A 25,270-nucleotide genomic window follows, 5' to 3' on the forward strand; every position below is an offset into this window, starting at 1 on the left:
TGTTAAGATCTTTTTGCATTTTAAGCTTGTCATCATGTTAACTATCTATCCTCAATTTGTGTTATTCTCTAATCTGATAAGCATGTTATCATCTAAGGCTTTATCACTACTAAAAAGAAAAAAAGCTAAACATCACAAGGGCAAGTATAGATCCCTAGGACACTCTACTGGAGACATCCTGCCAAGCTGACACTGGATCACTAATAACTACTTTTGAGTCCAGCCATTCAACCAGTGCAGAATTTATCTAATTTTATTACAACCTAGTCCACATCTCTCCATCTTTTCCACAAGAATTGTATGAAATGTTTTATGAAAAGCTTTGATAAAATCTAGACAAACTAGATCCTCTGATATACCAATTTAATAGTTTTGTTTAAAAAAATAGGAAATAAATTTAGTCTGGCATGACCTATCCTTCATGTAATCATCTCTTTATTGATCTATTTTATAATTTTCCCAGGAATCAAAGTCAAGCTCACAGGCCTATAAGTTGAAGACTATATTTTTCCCTCTTTCTGAAAATTAGGACAAATGCTGTTCTTCAGTCTCACAGCACCTCTATGGTTTTCTATGATTTTTCAAATTTGTAGTGCAGTACTGCAAACAGTGGCTTAGCAATCACACATGCCAATTCTTTCAGAATGGAAGGATGTATGTATACTTCATCATATCAAGTGACTTGAATTCATCAAAGGTGACAAGGTACTGCCTCATATTTCCTTACTTATTTTGGCTGTCCACTCCCTATAAGCCATTTTTTATTCTTTAATTTCCAGTGCAAAAGCTAATCTCCTTTGCAGGGGGAAAGAATAGATGGAAAAGGAAGTATTATCTGTCCCTTTAAAAAATTATTAACAGTGCCTTCACAGGTCCTTCAGCAATCTTGAGGCATTTCAAGTTAAAAGAAATTCTCAAAAATTAACTATCCTTTAAAGGCCTCACTTCTAAAATATATAGAAAACTAAGTCAAATTTACAAGAACACAACTCATTGCCCAATTCATAAATGGTTAAAGAATATGAACAGGCAGTTTTCAAGTGAAGAAATTAAAACTATCTATAGTCATATAAAAATGCTCTAAATCACTATTGATTAGAGGATTGCAAATTAAAACAACTCTGAGGTAGCACATCATACCTATCAGATTGGTTAATATGACAAAAAGGAAAATGACAAATGTTGGAAAAGATGTGGGAAAATTGGAACACTAAGGCATTGTTGGTGGAGTTGTGAAAGGGTAACAACCATTCTGGAGAACAATTTGGAACTATGCCCAAAGGGCTATAAAACTGTGCATACCCTTTGATCCAGCAATACTACTAGATCTGTATACCAAAGAGATCATAAAAAAGGGGAAAAGAATTACATGTACAAAAATATTTATAGCAGCTCTTTTTGTGCTGGCAAAGAACTAGAAATTGAGGGGATGCCCATCAATTGGGGAATGGCTGAACAAGTTGTGGTATATGAATGTAATGGAATACTATTGTTCTGTAAGAAATGATGAGCAGGCGACTTCAGAAAAACCTGGAAAAACTTACATGAATTGATGCTGACTGAAGCAAGCAGAACCAGGAGAACATTGTACACAGTAACTGTGACATTGTACAAGGATAAACTTTGATAGACTTAGCTCTTATCAGCAACACAATAATCTAAGACAACTCTAAAAGACTCATGATGGAAAATGCTATTTACAGCTAGAGAAAGAACTACAGAGTCTCAATGAAGATCGAAGCATACTATTTTCTCTCTCTTTTTTTCTCTTTCTCGTGGTTTTTCCCTTTTGTTCTGATTCTTCTTTCACAACATGACTAATGTGGAAATATGTTTAATATGACTGTACACGTATAGCCTATATCAGATTGTAATGCTGTCTTGGGTAAGGGGAAGGAGAAGGAGACGGGGGAAAAAATTTCAAGGAAACTGAGGCATAGAGAGGTTAAAGGACTTACCCAGGACTGCATAACTAATAAGTGTCTGAAGTTGAATATGAATTCAGATCTTCTTGACTCCAGGCCCAGTGGTCTATCCACTGCATCAGCTGCCAGAGACTTCAAGCCACCACAACTTTACTGCAATTATGATCCTTCCTGACACTCTCTCTCTGTTCAAACTTGCTTGTTCCTCATCAGCAACTTGGTGAAATTCAAGTTTGAATACATTGGTAAGGGAATTTCTTTTCCCTGCCAAAGCTCCAGTATGGGTGGGAACACATTCGCACTCCCTATATGCAAAATTTTATCTGTCTTATTCCTGCAGTTGTAGTTGTACTGAGCTGCCTTTTTCAGTGTGCTAACAATATGGATGATAGGATGAAAAAAAAATTACAATTTTAAAAGATTTCAAGAAGCTCATAGGATGTGTACAAACTACCAAGATGAATTTTATAGAGACGTACAGATTTCTGAGCTTACATTCAAATGGGATGATGAGATGAACTAAATGACCTTTGAAAAGTCCTGTTCATATTGTAGCCCTGAATGGGTACAGGATAGGGGAGAACTGCAAGGAAGGGGAAAGGAATATATCATCTACAATATGCTAGGCACTGTGCTAAGGGCTTTACAAACAGTATTTCATTTCACCCTTACAATTCCCTGGAGAGACAGGAGCTGTTAAGTCTATTTTAAAGAGATTGAGTGACCTGTCCACAGCTAGTGTCTGAGGCTGGAATTGAACTCCAATGTTTCTGATTCCAGACCCAACCAGACCCACTGTCTACAGCCACCTAGCTGTAAAATGTCTGCAATTATCTTCTTTGTTAGAATCACAGAATACTCAAGAAGAAAGAGATCCTAGAGGCCATTTAGTCTAATCCATCAACTTTATAGATGAGCAAACTGAGGCTCAGAAATGTTAAATGACTTGCCTAAGATTATATAAGTAGGGAGTCAACTAGCAGAGCTGAGATTCCAACCCAAGTCTGATCCCACATTCAGTGATTCTTCCATTACAAGTCCAACTACTTTATTTTACAGATAAGGAAAGTACAAAGAAGTTAAATAAACTATCTAAAACCAGTTTCTTTAGTTTTAAAATGATGAGTTTAAACTTTTGAGGCCCCTTTTCAGCTATAAATCTAAGACCCTATGAAATGATCTTATACCACATTGCCTTTCTAGTGAAATTCCCATCTGCAGAAGTATTCAAGTAGAAGTTGATGATGTTATCACCTCTTGGACTACAAGAGGTTCTTGCAGTGAATGAAAGGTTATACTAAATGAGACAGACTACTAAAGTCTCAAATCTAACATTCTATGACTATGAAGGTGAAGTTTAAATTACTAATTTAGCTTTATACTTTTATCCTGCTCTATGACATGGGGGAACATTTCCTTTTACATAATTACTTCACTAAAGCAATTGAAGCAGCAAGGAAGAATGAGATGTCTGAAGTCCTTAGAATTGTACCAAACTATGCTACTATTGTATATAGTTGACTTCAGCCACAACACAAAAACTTAGAGGAGCAAAACTTCTGAGTTGGTGTCAGTAAAGCTAGCTAATTCTACTCTTGTTGCAGAATTGACTCTCTTAGAAAAAAAAGAAGAAATAATGAGTTAGGTGAGACCTCTGGATCAATGCTGCTTGAGTTCTGGGGTTTGTTGTTCTTAGGCATCTTTTCTAGTGTATCTGGCCCTGATACAGTCCTGTGACTTCATATGCTGCTAGTTTCCTGGCATTTGGGGCATAGAAAATAATGAAGAGTAGTAGTAATGAATTCGTCATGACAACAGTGATAGCTGTGTCACTGACTTGTCCTTCAGTCTCAAAGAAGACAATGAAATCAGGAAGGTGATGTCTTGACTTGCAAGTGAATTGGATTTAAGTGAGGTAGGACTGTGCAAAGTCACCAGCCTCACCCTCTCCTCCAGAGTTATGAGAGTCTAGTGGCAAGATATAGATAAGGATGACTAGAGATGGCCCTGGATGCAGTAGGCCTTTTTAATATAAGGCCTTTCCCAGGTCTCCTTTTGTCTGAGGCAACCCCCATTCAGTGATTAAAGGCTAGATAAGAACTGAGGCAAAAGATGGCCTACTTTAACTTCCAAAAAAGAATCAATCTGGGAGGGGAAGACCCTTAGACTTTCTGGCCAGAACAGAAACAACTGCTGTTTACTCTTTCTGTTCTCTGGGGCCAAACAAAACAAGTCCAGTCGTTATTGGACATGATGGCATTTTAATACCTGAAGATAAACAGAAAGCCGAAATAATTCTCTTCTGCAGGCTAAGTAGTTTCAGTTCTTCCAATCAATCTTTTAAAGCCATAAAGACCATCCTTGTCACTCTCTCAAGGATGACATCTAGCTTGTCTTCATCTTTCCTAAAATTTAGTCAGATGTGGTTGATCCAAGCCAGAAGAATAGAACAACTTCTACTTTCCCCACTATCTTCCAAACATCACTCCTCTCAATTCAGCCTACAATAACATTTCCTATTAAAATGAACAAGTTGGTCCAAATATAGGCAATGCTTTTCCCCTTTAGATTGCCTCATATAAAATGTAAATAGACTCTATAATTATGTTTTTAATACCATAGCTAGAGAAGTCATGATTTAAAGTGAGAGTTCAGTAACCATGTAGAATCTTGATATACTTTGTTAGCTTTCGTAATTGCAAGGGCAAGAACATTTTTTGAATCATCTATAGCTTTAAAAAAAATGCTATCTTCGACTTAGCTCCTCTCAGTATACAATAATCTAAGACAGTCCCAAAGACTCATGATGGAAAATGCTAACCATATCCAGAGAAAGAACTATGGAATCTGAACAGATCAAAGGATACTATTTTCTTTCTCTTTTTTTTTCTTTATCATGTTTTTTCCCTTTTGTTTTGATTCTTCTTTCATAACACAGCTAATGTAGATATGTTTAACACGATTGTACATGCATAGCTTCTAACAGATTGCTTGCCATCTTTGGAAGGAGGAAGGAGAGGGAGAAAAAAAATTTAAACTCAAAATCTTATAAAAGTGAATGTCGAAAACTATCTTTATATGTAATTGAAAAAAATAAAACAATATTAAAAGTAAAAAAACCCCAGCTATCTTTCGAATGTCATATATAGTACTGAAAATGGCATATTATAGAATATAAGTGAAAGATAAAGAGAGCAACTAAGATAAAACACGAATAAAGCATATTTATTTGAATTAAAACAGATGTAACATTTTATAGCAAATATATTTGTATGGCAATTTTATATAATTATTTTTCAGTGGTCCTTACTATTTATGATGTCAAAATTACACACGATATAAGAGTAATAACTTTGCTTAACAATCCTCTGATTACTAATATCAATCAAGGTGTAAGAGAGTGTGATATGCTACCTAAGTGTTTGCTAGAGTCATGAATGATATTCTACAAAGTCCAAAATGGAAGATAGAATTCCCATAGAAGGCAATTCTTCCATGTACTATATACTTTTGTTTACAGATGACATTACACTGACTATATCATAAAACACTGCAGTCTACTAAATGAAATCTATAATTACTCAAAAGTGTTTGGTCTAACTATCCACACAGGAAAAAAATCAAGTGAATTTAGAATGCCTATTTTCATCCTGAGATTGAAAACCCAAAGATCTTGTTCCATCAGAGTAGACAGCTTTCAGAGAACAGTAAATGGACAATGAACTGGCCACAGAATCCATTCACAACCTCTTTTCTGACTTTCCAGTCTTCTTATACATTACTCTCCAGGCCTTTTCACTGGCTGTTTCCCCTGCCCAGAATGTTGTCCTTCCTCATCTTTTTGTCTTAGAACTGTGGCTTCCTTCAAAACTCAACAAATACTGCCTTCTACAAAAAGCCTTTTCCAGTCTCCTGATAAGGCTATCTGCCTTCTCTTTTGAGGTTATCTTCTACTTATTCTGTAAGTATATTTATATACATATCTCTTCCCTATTAGAATGTAAGCTCTTAAGAAGCAGGAAACGTTTTTGCTTTTTCTTGAATATCCAGTGCTTAGGATATAGTAAATGCTCAATACAGGATATAGTAAATGCTTGTTGATGGGCTAGAGATTATCTTTTGCACAGTTCTTTTAGTAACCCAAATTTCTCTCTGAAACAAAGGTCCGTTTTCTAGCATCCATATTCTTCAGGTGATGTTGAAGTGTTAAGAGTCTTCAAAATTAAGGGGTCATATCTGCAGAATATTAAGGGGTCATATCTGGAGAATAAAATTAAGGGATGAGAGAGGATTATACTCGGAGAAGAAGGGAGAAGGTAGAATAGGGTAAATTATCTCACACAAAAAAAAGACAAAAAAGAAAAGTCTCTTACAGTAGAGGGGAAATGGGGAAGGTGAGAGGGAATGAGGGAATCTTATTCTCATAGGATTTGGCTTACAGAGGGAATAACATACACATTTAATTGGGCATGGAAATTTGTCCTACCCTACAGGAAAAGAGGGGGAGAAGGGAACAAGAGAGCAGGGGGATGATGATAGAGAGGAGGACACATTGGGAAAGGGGGCAATCAGAAGCAAATACTTCTGAGGAGGGACAGGGTCAAAAGAAAGAATAGAATAAATGGAAGGGCAGGATAGGATTAAGGGAAACAGAGTTAGTTTTTCACAACATGTCTACTATGGAAGTGTTTTACATAACTGCACATGTATAACCTATATTGAATTGCTTGCCTTTTCAATGAGTGTGGGTGGGGAGGGAGGAAGGGAGAAAATTTGAAACCTAAAGTTTTAAAAACATATGTTTAAAAAAAATGTTTTCACATGCTACTGGGAAATAAGAAATACAGGAAATGGGGTACAGAATTCTATCCTGCCCTACAGGAAAATAGAAGGGGAAGGGGATAAGAGAAGGGGGGGAGAGATAGAAGAGAGGACAGACTAGGGGAAGGGATATTCAGAATGCATGCCATCTGGGGGAGGGGTGAGAGGGGGTGAAAATTTAGAACTCAAAATCCTGTGGAAGTAAATATTGAAAACTAAAAATAAATAAATTTATATTTTTAAAAAAAGAGTCTTCAAAGACCACCATTTCCCAAGAACAATGGTTTGGGGTTACTTATGAGAGTAATGGAGATGCACAAGATGGGCCCAAGTAGGCTTCAGCATATTACCAATAAAGAACTTTACAAGAGAAGTGGATCAAAGGAAATGATCAAAGAAATGTGGAAGAGAGGATAAGCACATGGACAGCCTGTAGGCACATAAAATCTCAAAGGAGAGCTGCACAGTATGAGAAAACCTTTGGATACGTGGCAATCTGTGCTGTTGGAGGGACCACTCACATAGGAGATCACAGTTCCATCCAAGAACATATCTTTTTTTTTTTAACCTTTAAAAAGCTCTCATTCTAGGGGTGGTGGGTGGTAATATCTGTAGTACTGTACTACTTAACCTATTTATTACCCATCAAGTAGTAGCCATGTACTGTTTTAGTCTTGTGTCAATTTGTTTTTTTTGCAAATTGTGAAATACAACTTACCAGATAAACAGTAAAATTCAGAAATCAAATATTATGTTCTTTGTGTTAACCAGAAAGCTTACAAATGGTAAATTATGAAGTTACTAAATCCAAATACTAAAAAAGAAAAGAAAATTTGGGTGATTTCATAATTTAAATAAACATTTTGTTACAAAACTAATTCTATTAAAAAGAACCTAAGCATCAGCTTCAAATTCCCAATATACAATATGATTAAAGTGACAATAGCTTGTTGCTATGTGATATCTCAATTATATCCATTCTAATTCTAAAAGATAAAAAGAAAAATAATATTAAGAACTCATATAATGCTTTGTGGACTAACACTTTCTTTACAACCACCCTGTTAAGTAAGGTAGTTCAAGTACTATTCTCAATTTCCTTGCTCAAGATCACACAGCTAATAAAGTACCAGTCAGTAATCAAAACGAAGTTTCTTGACTCAGTCCATTCCTCCTAGGCACCTCTCCAAGTCAGGAATAATCACACAAAATAAATCAAAGCAATATGCATGATATTGTTTTTAAAAATTCTAAACCATAACGTTTATATTTAATACACATGTTGAATCCTGCTAAGAAGTTGTACCTCTCATCAGGATAAAACTAAAAGTAGAACAAAGAGATAATTACTGAATTCCAAGGAAATAAAACATAAAATTCCCAAGTGATAAAACTGTGAATATAGAATTACACAGAAATTTCTTGCACTGATATCTTAGGCAATTTACTCAGGAAAAATCATAAGTTACTAAAGGGTACACATTCAGAAATAGGGAAATCCCAAAACAATATAACATGTAAAAACATAATCAGTAAAATGCATACAGTTTACAGACTGAAATGACCTACTATGCTTTAGTATTTATTTTTCAACAAATTACTAAGTACAAATCTTGAATGATTCATCATCCCTCTCGGTGAGTACCTGGCTCAGATGTTCATGAAGAACTCCTGCTATGCTCATTCCATTCCCCAAACTACTTCTCACTCTCTGGACTTTTCTTTCTTCTCCCTACCTTAGAAGCTTATTACCTGTCAATCACTGAAACTTCTCAGTCTCAGTTATCTTATATTAATAATGTTATCTGCTTCACAGAACTGTTGAGAAAATTGAATGATAACATATGTACAGTGCTTTGCAAACCTTAAAGCTCTATAAAAATACTAGCTATTACTATTATCTAGTCAGAGATAAATTAGCTGCCTTGTTTAATTTATTTTTGATTCTTATGCTTTCAATATGGTTGCTAAAATTGCAAACATTATATTACCATAGAGAGGCAAGGACTCCTAGCCCAGTGTTCAGTGTGACCTAACCAAGTAATTTAATCTCTCAGTGCCTCAGGCAATGCTCTAAGACTTTTAGTTACAGAACTTCTAATCTGCATTGGTCCAGGAAATTTCCTGTAAGGGGAGTTCCCTACACCAAAAACATCAAAGATCTGGGGGGAATGGGGGGCAGGTAATGGAGGATCAAGATCAGATCACTTCTAGTAGAGTTGAGCATATATAACAAATCATCTTCATATAAAAGTCCATTTGAGGACTAGAACAAATTTTTCTACAAGTCATTGATGTCTACACATAAATCTTATTTACCTAATTTCATTGTCTAAAATTTTGGTTTTCTATTAAAAAAAAGTTTAAATGTTGAATCATTATCAATTATTGTGAATATGAAAGATAATATAAAGAATATATACTGTACTGAAATAAAAAAATGCACATGAAGAATTCCTTTGTATTAAATCAAAAATTCAGTTCAACTTCTGTAAAGACAGTACTGTGTTAAAGAGGTTAAAAAAAAGGCACAAGAACTAAAAAAAAAGAATTTCTAAATGCTACTGTGGAGTCCGCCATTAATTTCTCAAAAGATCCTGGACAGAATATAAATATATATATACCTGAGCCCATTTCCTCATCTGCAAAATGGAGAGACTGTGTACATGATAAGGTCCCTTGCTAACATTCTATGAGTCTATTATTCTACTACACCGCAACTGTCTTCAAGGTTAGAAAGTAATAACTGCAAACCTGGCTTTCACATAATGGCTGAAATATGTTCTTCATCCATTTGGTATTTTCATAATCGATGACAACCCTAGATCGCCAGTTCAAAATATCATTTCCCCCTTTCTCTTGGTTTCTTCCTAGAACAGTTCCTCATCCTGCTTTATCCTTTCTTCCTTTCCTTCTATTTGCTATCTGGCCAGTATTCAGTAATAATAATATTTAGGAATGAAATAATGAAAAACTTCATCTAGATATTATTTGTTTCCCTGTCACCCGGTGTTTTTTCACTAAAATAAACACACAAACAGCAATGAGAGAAACAGAAATATTTCTAGTCAAGTATACTCTTTTGACAGGACTGATTTTAGAATGAAACAAAAGAATTCTTCCAAAAAAGGATTACCCAGTATATTACCCACACAACAGGAAAACAAAAGAAAACAAACTATTTATTGTTGGGCCTATTGTAGAGCTTAATTTCATCAAGTAGCTTTTATACTAGGCACTACAATACTTCCAGAAATTCAAATAATCGGTCCCTGCCCTCCTGAGGCTTACAAGCTTTAGAAAAACAAACAAAAGAAATCCAGAATAAAGACAAGACGCACACGTAGTAAAATGCTTATGTAATGTAGAAATAAGTCCCATAACCTCCAATTCCATACTGGGCATAATATAGAAGGAACCATACCAAAACCCAACAGGAGCATCTTGGGGACAATGAAACTGACAAGGAAGGCTGTCTCCTCCCTCCGGTTTAGGTAGGGGTAAGTATATCGGGGGATGCAATCACAGACAAGTGTGTGCTTGACAGAAGGTCTTCTATACCCCTTCTTTCACGACAGAAAGTGCCCCCGCCCCGCCCCGCCCAACACACACACACACACACACACACACACACACACACACACACACACAAGAGCAATTTCTTTCAAAGATCCAATCCCAGCACCAGTCTCACCCCTCCCCGTATCATAGCCTTTCACAGCTCCTTCCCTCCCGCCCGCCAATTTGTCCCCTCGCGCCCCTCCGCTAAGGCGGTGGGAGGAGCGGCACAAAGCCAGAGAGCACAAAATGAATAAATGCACATTTACTGAAGGAGGAGTCAGCCGGCAGCAGCGGAGGCCGCCCGGGGTAGCAAAGCCGGGCTGAGCCCGGAGGGAATAGAGGAAGCGGGGGGGGGGGGAGGGGGGGCCGGAGGCGGGGCTGCCGAATCCCCCGGGCGGGGGGGGGGGCCGCGGCGCGAGGAGCATCCGGAAAGCAGCACCCCTCCCCCTTTTCCATCCAGCTGCACTCCCCCCCACTCTGAAAACCCGGCCGCACACCAGGGGCTCTCCGGGAAAGAGTATCTGGAGAAGGGGAGGCGGCGGCGGCGGCGGCAGCGGCTGCATCACCATCACTAAGCCAGGCGGCTGAGCCGAGCGCATCACTTACCCCTCACCATAGCGAGAGGGACCGGACGGGGGAGGCGGGGCGCGTCGCGTCCCGTGAGTCTCTCGCACGCCGTCCCCTCCCCGCCAACCCGTCGCCGTAGTTGTCGTCGCTGCCGTCGCCCCCGGACTCCCCGTTCCTTTCACCGTGCTCGGCAATAACGTTATTCCACACACGCCCCACACATAGCGGTAACGGCAGAGAGCAGCCAGCCACTGCGCAGGCGCGTCAGGAGAGCCCTGGAAGGGGGCCCTGCCCCTCCTCCTCACCCAGCTATCTCTTACTGCGCAGGCGCCAAGAGCAGACAATGAAAAGGAGTTGCCTGGTGGGTCGTTGTCCCACCCACACGATTTCGCAGCAGCTCACTGCGCAAGCGTGCCCCTAGGACCAGCAGAAACAATGAAGAAACTACTGTCATTAGCTTGGACTGCAACCAACACGGACTACAGATCCCAGGGGGGAGTGCGCAAACTCAACAACAACGTCTGGTTCGCTTGGCATGCTAGGATTTGTAGTCTCTATGAACTCCACACCTTTGACGCTTGAGATTGAGAGTTTTTTTCCTCCAGCCAAGGCTACCTCTGGTAGTAGTGATAGAAAATGAAGTCGTAAAAAAGGAGTCCTATCTTCTCATTTGTTTAACTGTGGGAACCCATGGATCAAGAGCATTTTTCACAATTCTATAGAGCAAAGGCCTTCAGAAGCTTGTTTTTGGTAGTTAGGTGGTCCAGATTGCCTAAGAAATGAGATGGGGGAGGGAGAAAGTTGCAGTCTGAGGAAAAAAGAGGGTGGAGCCGCCAAGCTGTCTCTAGGCAACCGAAGCTTGGAGCCCAAACCGGCTCTTCCCCTATGCGCGGTGCCTCCTGGGAATTGTAGTGTGCTGGAGGCTTCTTTGGGGGCTAGAAACCGGCAGTTTGTGAACTTGAGGGACTACAACTTCCACTATCCATCATGGGGGTCCGTGGGTGGACAGCGCCCGCGCGAGCCACGTCCTACTATTCATGCGCCCCTCTGACAGCGACGTCTGGAAGCTGGGAGACTGTCTGCCCGTTGCCTCCCGCCGAGGTTCTGCTAGATCCTTTCCCATACCTGGGCGTCTGCGGGCCGAGGGTCACTGTATGGCGAAGGCCTTGGGGGACTCTGCCATGGAGGAGCCCCTGAGGGACCCTGCCCTGCAGGAGGCTCTGGGGGACTCTGCCCTGGAGGAGGCTCTGGGGCACTATCAGCGGAGTCTCAGGGGTGAGTTACAGTCGTTTACTGCCCTCAGCCTCCGAATCTTTTGCAGCCCCAGCCTCTGGCCTCCCCAGGGTTCTTTAGACTGTCCGGTCAGGCGGTCCTGGATCTTACCTCTGGTTAACTCCTGACTAGTTTATTTTCCAACACGTGTGAGTCCCTCCCCGCCACGCGGTCAGGCTGACGCCTAGGAAAGCTTGGTGTACCTAGGGTTTGAGTAGGATTGGGATTTGGGGCATTGCTTAATTTCTAAAAATGAAAATCAGAGTTACTGTAAGGTATCTCTTCTCTCCTCTTTATTAAGATGTTCTCTTCATCCCTCCAGCACCATTTCTCATTGCTCTCATTATCTTTTCCCCAGGCCTTGTACCACATTACCACTTTTTCCATTATTTCTTGATGTACTCTTTAATGCATCCTGCTTCCTGGATTCTTCTAAACTCAGCTTTTATAGGCGCTGTTGGGTTAGAATAAATCAAGAGCCATTAGCAAAACACATTTTATTAATTTAAACCAGATTCTCTTGGAAAAGATCATTGCCCCAGAAGGGAACAAGATAATAACTGGGGCAATGTTGCTTGGGGTCCAGCAACCAAGTTTTAAGATTTCTGTAGGAAACTGATAACCTTATTTGCTGTCAGCATAGGTGAGTCACCGTATGACACTTTCTGCTTTTAATCAATGATAACATTTGATGGGATCCCAAATAGGAAACAGCCAATATTGTGTCTACTGAAATTGCAGGAATTTAAAAATTAATAATGTTTATTTAATGAATAATCTACTGAACCGGATGAGTGAAATTAGACCTGTTTAATTTGAAAGCAAGAAACAGTATAATAAAAGTAATCTTTTTATTTTGTTTTTACGAAAACAAAGCACAAACTTTCTAGTTTTCTAACTAAATTTTGCTCTTTCAGGGTTTCCTACCTTGCATATCTGTTAGGGTTCTTTCCTCCTCCAACTGTTTTGCTTCTTCTGTCTGTTCCCCCTAGGAAATACCCTAAGTAAATACATTGTTTTCCTAATTGGGACAGTTAAAGAACAGTCAAAATCAGTTAATTCAGTAAAGGTGTCGGCTTCTCAATCTAAAGGCATCTAACTCCATTGCTCCGTCCACTATGTACTAATAACACATTTATTAATAACTGCACTGTACTTAGTATTTCTATAATACATTTACTTTCAAAGTTATTTCATTATTATGTTAATGTTATAAGGTGTATACAGTAGGAAATATTTTCTTTTTGCTAATAGCAAAATTAAAGTTTAGAAACAAATTAAATAATTTGACCTCAGTTTATCAGTAGATCTACAAGTGGAACAAAGGAAAATTTCTAGGTTTTTTCAAAGCATTCCATATTTTGTCCAACATTATTTGCTGAATTTTATTTAGAAGCTCTCATATTGTTCTTATAAAGGAAGAACTTAAAATTATACTGAAATCACATAAACTTAGAACTACGTCTTTAGAAAGGAATAAAGATAAACATGTATTCCTGAATAAATGTTTCAAAATATTGTGGAGTTCTTTTGTTGTATTTGCTTGTGTTTTGAATGTCCATCCGTGAGAATTTTATCATTGTATAAATATATAATCAGTTAAAATGTACTAATGTAGTCTTGTGTTTTGTTTTCAATTACCAATGATTCACTCAAAAGCTCTTCTTACTTAAACTTTTGATTGGGCCTAACACATGCTTAATTTAAGGGAGACATTCGTTATCTATCTTTCCCTTAAATTTTTTTTCTACTTACGAAAGAAGTATAAATATAGTTATCACTACCATTCCCTTTTATATTTAGACAGGAAATAACAGATTAAAATGTGAGGTGTTCTCACAGCCTTCCTACAGTGTTCTCTACCTTTTTAATATCTTTGGCTTTGAAAAACTTTCTTCACTTAAAAAGGGGACAGATTAATTTGAAGATCTCATGCTAGTGATGTACTGCTGTCTTCTTATGCACTGATTTATTTGTCACATGAAATCATGGCATTAAGAAGTGATTAAACTTAAACTAGAGACTAAACCAAGGTTTATATCTTCATATAAACTAATTTTTGCCTTACCTTGACTTTCTGAGAGTAGAAATTTGAAATAAACTTCTACCTCACTTGCTGTCCCCACATTCACTAACTCTTGCTACCTTTCCCCAGAGGAATATATCCTATTTTATGTTTTATGCTTTAAAATGGAATTTGTAGAGGGTGGCAAGGACCTGTCTAAATGGCAGTGGGGCTTGAGGACTGGCCTGTCTTGTAGTGCAGGAGTCATCTGTGGATGTGTCCCAAAAGTTATTGATTATTGTTGGCTGATTCCATTACTGTCAGTCTACTTATAGCTTCTAACATAATTCCCAGTTTTTGGATGAGGGGGCTGGGGATGGAGAGAATAATCATAAAATTAAAAATAGAACTGCCAATTATTAGAGATCCTATAACAGTTAAAATTAAGGTAAACTGAGACACAAAGTTCTGAGCATGATCAATTTATTAGTAAAGCCCAAATTTACCAATAAATGGGATCTCGGCTTCCTCAGCAAAGCTAAGACCCCGAATGAGAGGGACATTTCTCTTTTATAGGTTTTGGGGAGTACAGAACAAAGAATGGGACTTCATAGGGAGGGAACAAGTTATGGTTGATTACAAGAGCTGGACATCATGAATAGTGAGATCAGTATGATTGGTTGGAGATTGGGAAGGAGGGACTAGCAACAACCCCCTCCTTTCTTCTGCGACTAAGACGTGTTTGTTGTTTGAGTCCAGGATAGCTTGGTGCTGTGTAGATGCTGGACCAGACTCCCAGGTATCATACCTGCATCCTTCAAGGAAAGCAGATTTCCTTGAGGTAAGAATGGAACAGTGATTAGCAGGGGAACTGGATTTCTAAACTTAACTCATCATCACAGCACTGCTGAATTTCTGAACTGTTCAGAGACAAAGAACCATGACTTAAGCAGTAACAAGACAAAATCAATTAAATATAAATATGTTCAATTAAAAAATGATACAGGATCAATCTTGATCATTTCAATCCCACAACAGCTGATCTTTTCTTTACTCTAGCACAATTTCAAGTGGTTATTCTGTTTGATCATGGAGTATAAAATACATTTCACTAATGGCCATGACTATCTCAGCCCTACAATAGCAGCAAAGACAGGCTTTAAGTTTCATAGGTTTCAGAATACTTAGTTATAATCAGAAGTCATGCCAAAATATCACTTAAATGTCAGTTATGAACATCTTTGTATCAAAACCCTGCAACTTTTACAACCTTCACAAATAAATTTTCATAATCATCATTTTCTCATTCATTCAGCAAGCATTTAAATGTGTCAATTACTACAGTGTAATGAGGATATAAAGACTAAAACAAAAGCCCTTGCCTTTAAGGTGCTTATATTTTATTGGAGGGAAACAACTTCTATGCAGAAAAGTATATCCAAAATATTTACAAAGTAGGGGAAAAGTAATTTCTGGGGGAAACTCACTAGCAGTTGGGGAATTGAGATAGACTTCTTTTGGAGGAGACATTTAAGCGAATCTTTGAAGATAACTAGGGATTCTAAGAGGCAGATGGGACATTGTGAATGAAGAACACATAGGCTAGTTTAGCTAGCCATGTAGGGAGCTTGAAAGAGAGTAATGTACAATTAATTTGGAAGAAATCAGCTGGAGCTAGATTGTGAAGAGCTTTAAAAACTAAGTAAATTAGGAAGCAAGAGGCAATCACTCAAGCTTCTTAAAGAAGAGGAATGGTATGGTAAGATATGTGCTTTATGGATATCACTTTGACAGTTGTAAGGTGGATGAATTGGAAAGGGGAGAGATTTGAAGCAAAGAGACCAGTTAGGAGCCTACCACAGTGCAGGTAAAATGTGATGAAGGGCCTAAAGTAGGTGGTTATTCTGAGTGGAGGGAAGGGACAGATGCCAGAGATTCTGTCAAGGTAGAACAAACAAGAATTGGTAGCTGATTGGTTACGAGAATTGAAGGAGAGAGAAAAGATGACTCTAAGATTGTGAACCTGTGAAGAATGGTGGCTGATCTTCCCAGAAATAGAGAAATTAGGAAAAAAGGGATTAATATGAGGGGGGAAATGTGTTCTAGTTTGAAATGCTGAATTTGACATGCCAATGGGTCATCCAGTTGGAGATGTCCAATAAGGTTGTTGGTGATAGAAGACTAGAGGACAGGAATTCAAAACTGATTAGAACAGAATATATAGCTCTGGTAGTTATTTACATAGAGATGATAGATCTATGGGAACTGACGAGTTATCAAAAGAGAAAGGAGAGGGCCTAGGGAAGAGCTTTAGGTTATATACTTGCAAAGTGATGAGACATGAATCATGATCCTGAAAAGAAGATTGGGAACCAAAGCCCAGACAAATAGGGAAAGGACCATCAAGGGAACAGTGTAATGAAAACTCAGGGAGGAAAGGGTGTCTAGGAAGAGGAATGGGGGAGATCATCTGTCAAATGGTATAGAGGAGGATGAACAATAGGAAAATGAAATTGGCTAGTCATGTGAGCCCTATTTTTTTAAGCACCTGTGGCTTTATAACTTATTAACAGTATCTTGCTAAAGATGACCTTTTCTTCCTCAACACATAAAACTTTATGGAAGTTAAAGAATTTGTTATCACTCTAAATAAAATATTGGTTTTAAGATCGTGTAATTATCAGTATCAATGATGAGTATCTCATCTCTTTGTGCATGACTTGACTTCTATTTGTATTTGACCATTAAAGGTTGCTTCTACTTCCTAGTCCATAAATCTATGATACCCTACCAAGTAGCTCATAAAAATATTTTAATTGTCTAGAGTTGAGTAAAAATAATTAGAATATATTTTACAATGGTTTTTATATCATCAGGTTGGGAAGAAAAATATATAATATTTGTCTCTAGTTTTTGTTTGCAGATTTTATTCTCTAATTTGTCAGAAAAAGAGCTGAGGTTTTTAGTGGACTGCAGGCCCATTAGGAGTCAGAAGTGTGATATGGCCTCCAAAAAAGCTAATGCTAACTTGGCGTCTATTAAAAGAAACATAAGGTTGCGATAGTTCTGCTCTACTCTGCCCTGCTCAGACTGTATAGTTGGAGTATTGTGTTCAGTTCTAGGTGCCAGTGTTTTAGAATAATGTAGATAAAATGATAAGTTGTCTAGAGGAAAGCTGTTAGATTAAATGAAGGAGCTGAGAATGTTTAGACTCACAGGAAGACATGATATCTTGATGTGATAAAGGTTGTAATGTGGAAGAAGGATTTGAAAGGGCTTTTTTCCCTAGAAGCAAAGGATATAGGAGGAATAACTTTCTAAAATTTAGAGCTGTCCATAAATGGATATAGGTGATGTCCCTCTCATTGGAGGTCTTATAATGAGGATTCTTTTTAGGTATGACTGTAGGCAGTGTGGCTGTTGAGTTCCCTTTCAACTCCAAACTTTTTTAATTCTTTAAAAGTAAAACCTTTAATAATACTAAAATATAAATGTCTTTGAAGAGACATCTAAAATATCAAAGAAATAAATCCCACCACCAAAAATTCTTAAAATTGCAACGTGAAATGTCAGTTATAAATTTGAAATCTTCTTAGTTATTAGAGGCAGTTAGGTGGTATAGTGGTTAGAGTACTAGACTGGGAGTCAGAAAGATCTGAGTTCAAATTTAACTTAGGACACTTACTACCTGCATGACCCTAGGCAATTCTTTTAATCCCAGACTGCCACAGTTTCCTTAGCTATAAAATGAGGATAACAGCACCTTTTTCACAGGGTTGTTGTGAAGGTCAAATGATATATTCTTTGCAAAGTGCTTAGCACAGAGCCAGTCACGTTGCTGTTCAGTTGTGTCTGACTCTTTGTGGACCCTATTTGGGGTTTTCTTGGCAAACATACTGCAGTAGTTTGCCATCTCCTTCTCCAGCTAATTTTACAGATGAGGAAACTGAGGCAAACAGGGTTATTAAGTTACTTGCCCAGAGTCACACAGCTAGTAAGTGTCTGAGGCCAGATTTGAACTCAAGAAGGTAAGTCTTCCTGACTCCAGGCCCAAAGCTCTATCAATATGCCATCTAGCTACGACTTACACAAAGTAAATGCTTAATAAATACCTGTTCCCATCCCCCTTATTATAGAACATTTCAAGATGGAGAGTTAATATTGTTCATTTCATAAGCCCAAGGTCACAGTAGAACCTTAGATAAATAGTAAACAAATGTTATACAGTATCTGCTGTATTTGGATATTAAGCTAAACACTTTGTAAAATTTAACTTTGAGAAACAGTTTCATGAATTGAGATGTGGAAAGGACCTTAGAAGATATCTAGTACAACTCATTTTGTAGATGAAGAAAGTGTGGCCCAGAGAACTTAAAGGGCTTGTCAAGATCTTAGTGACAGGATTTCAACTCAGGTCCTCTGATTCCATATCCTGGATTCTATTGGACCCTACTCACAGGCCCTAAGAGTTTACAAGTTAATATTGAATGACCAGTTATAACATGAAATAAACATATATAGTTAGAGCAGGATACAAATACCATCTGATTTTTAAACATAATACTTTTATATGTTTTTTCACAATTTTATGATGTTTCAGATTCTGTGCAAGGGTTTATATAGGCAGAAAAGTGCAGAGTGATAGGTAGAAAGGAGAAAAATTTAAGTATGTGCAAAGAGTACATTTAATTTTAAAGGTCTTTCTGTATCCTTTTAAGTTGATTTAGCACAAGAGAAAGTGTTGACTTTATGCTTTATTTTTGCATAGTGTTGGCACTTTTTCTCAGATTTCTGCACATCTATTTATGTGAGAAAGTGCTGTTACTCTAGCCAATAATTTTATCAGTAAGTTAGGCACAACTGATATTATCTGGACTTTTGGCCTACTTAAACTAATACTTTGCATATGTAAGTTTACAAGTGATGGTGTTTCTCAGATTACATACACATGCACACATGTATATAATAAACTTAATGGCAATTCATTTTTCTCTCACATTTTTGTTTTCCATCTTTTGGGTTTTCTTTATTTCCTCTATCTACTCTCATTTGTCTTGGGATCTCTTCTGTGAGAACATATTTGTATATTTTTTTCATAACTACTTGTTCACAAAAATACATTTTAAGGTTTTGTAATACATTTAAAATATATTTTAATGTCTTGTAAGACCATATGAAAAATTTTACTAGAGCTGTTAGCTTTGTTGGAGTGCAAATAATAATGCAAGTAGCTATACAATGAGCTCTCTTGGAATTCTATTAAATGGGTCACAGGCATTTAAAAAAGTCAGTTTTTCATAAAACCATGCTTCCTAATAGGAAGAATATGTATTATTTTCAGATAAAGAACAAGTATTAAAATAATGACATAAAATACTTGTATTTAGATTTCTAATGACATATTTAAATGGCATATATCCATATTTCTTGTTTGTACACATTATATATGTATATATTTTAATATATGCATATATATTAAAACTACTTATTATAAGTGAATTCACAGAAATTCTAAAATTTTACTTCAACTAGTTTTTACTTCCATGACCATTTTTTAATGAGAATGACAAAAAGATAAATTATTGGATTTGAATTTTAACCCCACTCTATTTATTATGATTGTCAGTAAAAATTTATTAAGTGCTTACTATGTGTCAGTCATTTTGCTAAGCTCTGGGGCTACAAAAACAAAAAAAGGCAAATACATGGTTCCTGCCCTCAAAGAGCTCACATTCTAATGAGAGACAATATACAACTATACACACACACACACACACACACACACACACACACACACACACACACAAGATATGTACATTGTAAATGGGAGGGAATCTCATATAGGAGGCATTGGTCGTTGGGAATGAGGGTGGGGAAGGTGGAAAAGGCTTTTTGCAGGAAGTGGGAAGCCAGGAAGTCTGGAGGGGGAACATTTCAAGAATGTAGGATAGTTTTCTAATTAAGGAAATAGTGACAGACAAAACTGGACAAAAATAGGCTGCAAAACAAAGAAATAATAACTAAAGAATCAGTCTTTGAATAAGCTAGAATCCCCACAAAACATGATACAATAATAAGGGCATTTTCATTCCTCTCTCTGAAATGATGAGTAATTATGATATACTCTATGATTGTAAGTCTCTGTCATAGTTTCCTTTATTTAAATTAGGATGTCTATCTCTGGTCAAAAGATAGAGTTGCTTGAAATGTTCTTGTTCACTCACAGAAATGAATGGAGCTGTCCCAAAGAGCCAGAAGCTTATTAGGACATCAGAGTTAGATAAAGGCTCTGCCAATATGTATTTTTAAAGTGGCAACTATTGTTTCTTCTGGTGGGTCTGAAAAAAATAAAAAAGCCTATTGTGAATTAGCAACTGAATGTGATGGGCATAGTGCCCTTTCTTGACAGCTTGTAGAGGTACTCCAGCCCCTCCATAGCAGAGATGGCGAGGGAGAGTGTTCTTCTCAATCCCCCATCATTATTACAGTGGCAGAGAAGTTTGGCTCATTCCCAACCTTCAGCAGGAAGAAATGATATTTATAACAGCAGCATGGTTGATTCAGTGGGGTGAGGTGGGCTAATGTGATGTTTCCCTTTGTTCTTTTGAGCTAGAACCGGTTAGGTTTCTGTGGATAGCCTGATGCCACACAGAAGGGCCTTGGGAGTATTTGAATTAAGGATAGAGTTTAATGGCCTTAGTGATTTTGCTTAATTCATGGTCTTAGAAGCCAATGCCAACCTACATAATATTACTTCTTTACCAATAGAAAGTGACAGGTGCATAAGTCCTCTCAGTTGGTGCCAAAGAGATACCAGGTGTGGATCTCATAATACATATCCCAAATCCCCTTGATTTGCCAACATCTATACATCATTAATGACCTTCCAGAGACTGCTTTCCAAAATATTTACATTCTTATTCAGATTATCCTCCAATCCTTATGTTAGCCACTTTGGCATATTGTTGAGTTGTTACACAATATAAAGGTGTTTGTTATATTTTTTCAGTTTCTTTATAGTGCTCTCAGTATCTTCTACTGATGTAATTGGCACAGATAAAGCTTTCTTCTCTCAAGTTAAAACATGTTGGGTTTTTTTTTTCCTTTTGGCTCTATTCATTATATCCACCTAAAGTTTCCCGTTTGTTTGTTTTTTTTACCTCACTGGATTAGGTTGAGGCCAAGTCTAATGTGGGCAGAAGTATGCCTATCTGTCTCTTATCTCTGCTTATCTTCCCCATCCTACACATGTAGGGAAAAGCTTGGTGCATACCGTATTTCGCCCGTGAATCCCAGAATAGAAAGGTGTTTATTATCATTGCAGCACAGACATAAGAGTTCAACAGCGTCTGATGCTTCTTCCCTTTTTCTTTTCCCCCTTCTCTTACCAGTTACAATTCAGAACCACATGTTCAGCTGGAGACAGAGCATAAATGAGTAATTTATAGTATATGTTCAGTGAATAAATAGACTCTTTCCTTAGTTGGAAAGGCTAGGCTATTCAAAGCTGCCTGGATAAAGAGATGAATGTTTAAAGGTCTATTTGAAATCAGAAGGTAGAAGAATAACAAAGTTAGGAAAAGGAGCAGTTAAGACTAACACATTAAGAAGGAGCTCATGATACCTTGCCATAATGGCCAAGCTTGTGAAAGTTTGGTGAGTAGAATGTGAAAAATTATCTTATGTTTATCTCCATTGGGTTTTTAAGGGTTTAGAGGTCACATTCATATTGGTATTTATAAAATTCTTAAAGTGAAGGGCAAAAGGAAACAATTTTGGGGGAAGGCAATTTTTCTGTCTCTTTGTAGGATAACAATAATGACAGTCATGATAATAATAGCTAGCATTTAAATAGCACTTTAAAGTTTGCAAAGCTCTCTTCAAATATATTTTATGTGAGCCTCACTACAACCCTGGGAGGTAGGTGTTATTATTATCCCCATTTTACAGGAGAAGAAGTTGAGGCAGATAGCAGTTAAGTGACCTGTCCAGAGTCTCACAGAAAGTGTGTCTGAGGCTAGATTTGAACTCAGGTATTCCTGACTTCAGGTCCAGTTCTCTAGGCAAGAGAAAGAGTAAGTACTACCGCTTCAGATAAAAATGTTGTTAGGGAAGCTAATTTAGAGTGTGGCTCTCAAATGCTAACTGAAGTGCTAATATCAGTAGCCATTTCACACTATCTAGGAGTAGTGAGGATAGTGAAAGGGATAAGGCTTTTAAAGAACCAGAGGATTTTGCAAAGGAGTTACCTGGGCTAATCATTCACATAGGGTTGGCTGTGTTTATTATTTATTGTTAGGGCATAGGATAGTCAGCCTTTATTAGCACAAATTCTGGGGCAGCTAGGTGGTAAAATGAATAGAACTTTTGGGCCTGGAGTTGGGAAGACTCATCTTCCTGAGTTCAAATCTGCACCATATGACCATGGGAAAGTCACTTAACCCTATTTGCCTCAGTTTCCTCATCTGTAAAATGAGTTGGATGAAGGAAATGGCAAATCACTATGGTATCTTTGCCAAGAACACTCCAGATGAGGTCACAAAGAGGAAGACATGACCGAACAACAAAACACAAATTATTTTTAAAAGTTGAATTCATGTTTTGACACATAGCTGTAGCTGACATCTTATTTTTTTTTTCTTGTAGGCCAGCTGCTTTATCTATGTTAGTCATATCTGTGCAGCAGCTGGGATTAGGAAGAGGGCAGCTAAAAGGAGCTAGAGTGTTGATCACCATAATTGAGTGGGTTTTTTTTTCCTGTTCAATAGTATAGAATTACTCTAGATTTCAAACGAAACTATTGAAGCACATTATGCTTTGCATGTTAATTAAAAGGAGGGAAGGAAAGAGCATTGCTGAATAACTTAGAGGCAAAAAAGGTACATATTGTGTGGGTGACAGAAAGAACAGCCAGAGGAGGAAAAAAAAGAAAAGGCATGTCTAAATGTTTCAAAATAAATGACTAGGTAGTATTTTCTATTCTTGCAGTGTTAAGTAGCTTATCCTGGAACTGTTTGCATATTGTTTATAAAGGTAATTAATAGCAATTTTAGATGTGCATCTTAAATACTTAAACACTGTGACTTTAAGTAGTCAGAGTTCTATTTGTAAACTAAGTTTCATTCTTCTTTAATAGAGGCATCTTCCCCCTACCCCCTTTAAAAACTACAATCTCCAGAGCTTTCCATTTATTCACTTATAGAAAGTCATTTACAGCTGATTGATGTCTTAATATAAACCACCTGATTCAACCCATTTTTCTCTTCACCCTTAGCCCTTAAAAGGACTTTATATTCTTTCAGGGATAATTTTAAATTTTTAGGAAGAAGGAGGAGTGTCCTACATGTGCTCTTTCAATATTTTCAAGAAGCTTCTTTGTTATTAAAGGATTCAGTTTCTTTTTCAGTTTCATTCATTTTCCATCTCACTGACAGAAAAATAATAGCTGTGTCAATCTTTATACTGAATGTTTTCTGCATTTGGAAATGTCCTACCTTTCTCTCTCAGGTAATCTGATATTCTCATTGAAAATGTAGCATGTAATCTTTGAGTGACTTTAAATTAAAGTAGTTAATGGCATTATAAAGGTAAAATAGTATGAATGAAAATGCATTTATGTGACTGATATTGTACTAAGCGTTCAAAATACAAATATAAAAAGCAAGATGGTCCTTGCCCTCAAGTAGTTAACATCCTAATGGGAAAGACTACTTTTATAGGAGAATGGTGACTGGGAAAAGGGTGTTTTGCTCAGATATAAAATGTGTAACTTTAAGTCTCTTGTGAAGGAAGAGAATAACTATAGAAATTTTCCATGGTAGAGTTCTTGCAGGTTTTCCTACTGCTGTTTTGGAAAGTAAATAGGTTCCTTGTTTGTTTAGCCAATTTAGACAGAAATAAATAATTTTCCATTGTTATAATTAAGTCATTTGGTAGCTCCATTACACACTGTTTACTGTTAGCCGGTTTGTCTACTGCCCAGCTGAGAGCTACAATAGGAAAACTGCTTTATTCATAAAACCTAGATAGGTGGGTCTTAAACTCTGTTGCCCAAATTGTTGGTTTATTAAACTTCATTTCCTCTGTTATTGTCTCTTTAGAATGCATTCAGTAAATAGAAGATCTTCTTTTCTGCCTTGTTCACCAATCATTCCAGGAGAATTTTTTTTTGGGGGAAAAAAAGGTCTCATTTCTCTTGGAGGAATATATATATTTGAGTGGGTAGGGGGTGTGGAAGGTTGATGGATTTCAGAATGGATCAGAATTGGTTAAAAGAATTTCTTTATTTTTGAAGCTGTATTGCTCATTTCCAAGCTGACATTCTAAATCAGTCAGAGACTGAATCATATTTATTAGTGCTGGTGAGATAACACTGTCTGGGTTAAGAGAAGGGCTAGAATTCTTGGCTCTTTTCCTTAGTACAGGAAAGGATCTAGGTTTCAATAGTTAATACGGTAGGGATATAATCATATATCATATTTACTATTGTGCTGACTTCATCATCCTGTTTTGCAATTGGAAAAAACTAAATTTTTTTAATTTAGTTTGTTCAAGGCAGAAAGTCAATGGTATCAAAATTATATTTGATAGGAATTTTCATATTTTAAAATATTTTATAAGTGATAATTTTTATTTTTTCAATCTTTGTGAATGAGTTTTGAGAAAATTAGTTATGATACTCCTTTAGAATGTATGCATAGATAAAAAATAAACATAAGTACATATATGCACATATACATTTTGCTTTTTAAATAATATTTTATTTTTTCCAGTTACATGTAAAGACAATTTTTACATTCATTTCTAACAAATTTTGTGCATCAGATTTTACTTCCTTCCCCTCAGTAAAATGGTAAGAAATTTGATATAGGTCATATCACATACACTTAGGAGTTTTTATATCATGTATTATACTTATGCCACTATACATCAGTACCATTAAATATTGTACAGATAGTTGTGAGCAGCTATTATATACTTCCTGTACTAAATCAAAAAGTTATTAAGTGCTTATGTGCCAGGCACTGTACTAAGCACCGGGAATAAAAAGAAAGGCCACAACTTGATCCCTGCCTTCAAGGAGTTAGTTCATAGTCCAATGTGGAAGAGAGCATGCAAA

General features: G+C 37.1%; 2 protein-coding genes across 2 annotated transcripts in view; one reads left to right on the plus strand and one right to left on the minus strand.

The window, feature by feature from the left end:
* The window catches only part of CEP170 (centrosomal protein 170), a 182,595-nt gene extending 171,467 nt beyond the window's left edge, over positions 1-11,128 (minus strand). The window contains 1 exon segment of the mRNA XM_078156262.1: positions 10,914-11,128. The gene's annotated coding sequence lies outside the window, so the exon portion shown is untranslated.
* A 117-nt stretch (positions 11,129-11,245) lies between these two features.
* Positions 11,246-25,270, plus strand: part of SDCCAG8 (SHH signaling and ciliogenesis regulator SDCCAG8) — a 261,854-nt gene continuing 247,829 nt past the window's right edge. Inside the window, 2 exon segments of the mRNA XM_020982077.2 lie at positions 11,246-11,997; positions 12,000-12,149. Coding sequence (XP_020837736.1) covers positions 11,862-11,997; positions 12,000-12,149 — 286 coding nt within the window. The 5' untranslated portion in view covers positions 11,246-11,861.

Source organism: Phascolarctos cinereus, unplaced genomic scaffold (genome assembly GCF_003287225.1).
Source record: "Phascolarctos cinereus isolate Bilbo 61053 unplaced genomic scaffold, phaCin_HiC Scaffold_5;HRSCAF=322, whole genome shotgun sequence".
NCBI classification, from domain to species: domain Eukaryota; kingdom Metazoa; phylum Chordata; class Mammalia; order Diprotodontia; family Phascolarctidae; genus Phascolarctos; species Phascolarctos cinereus.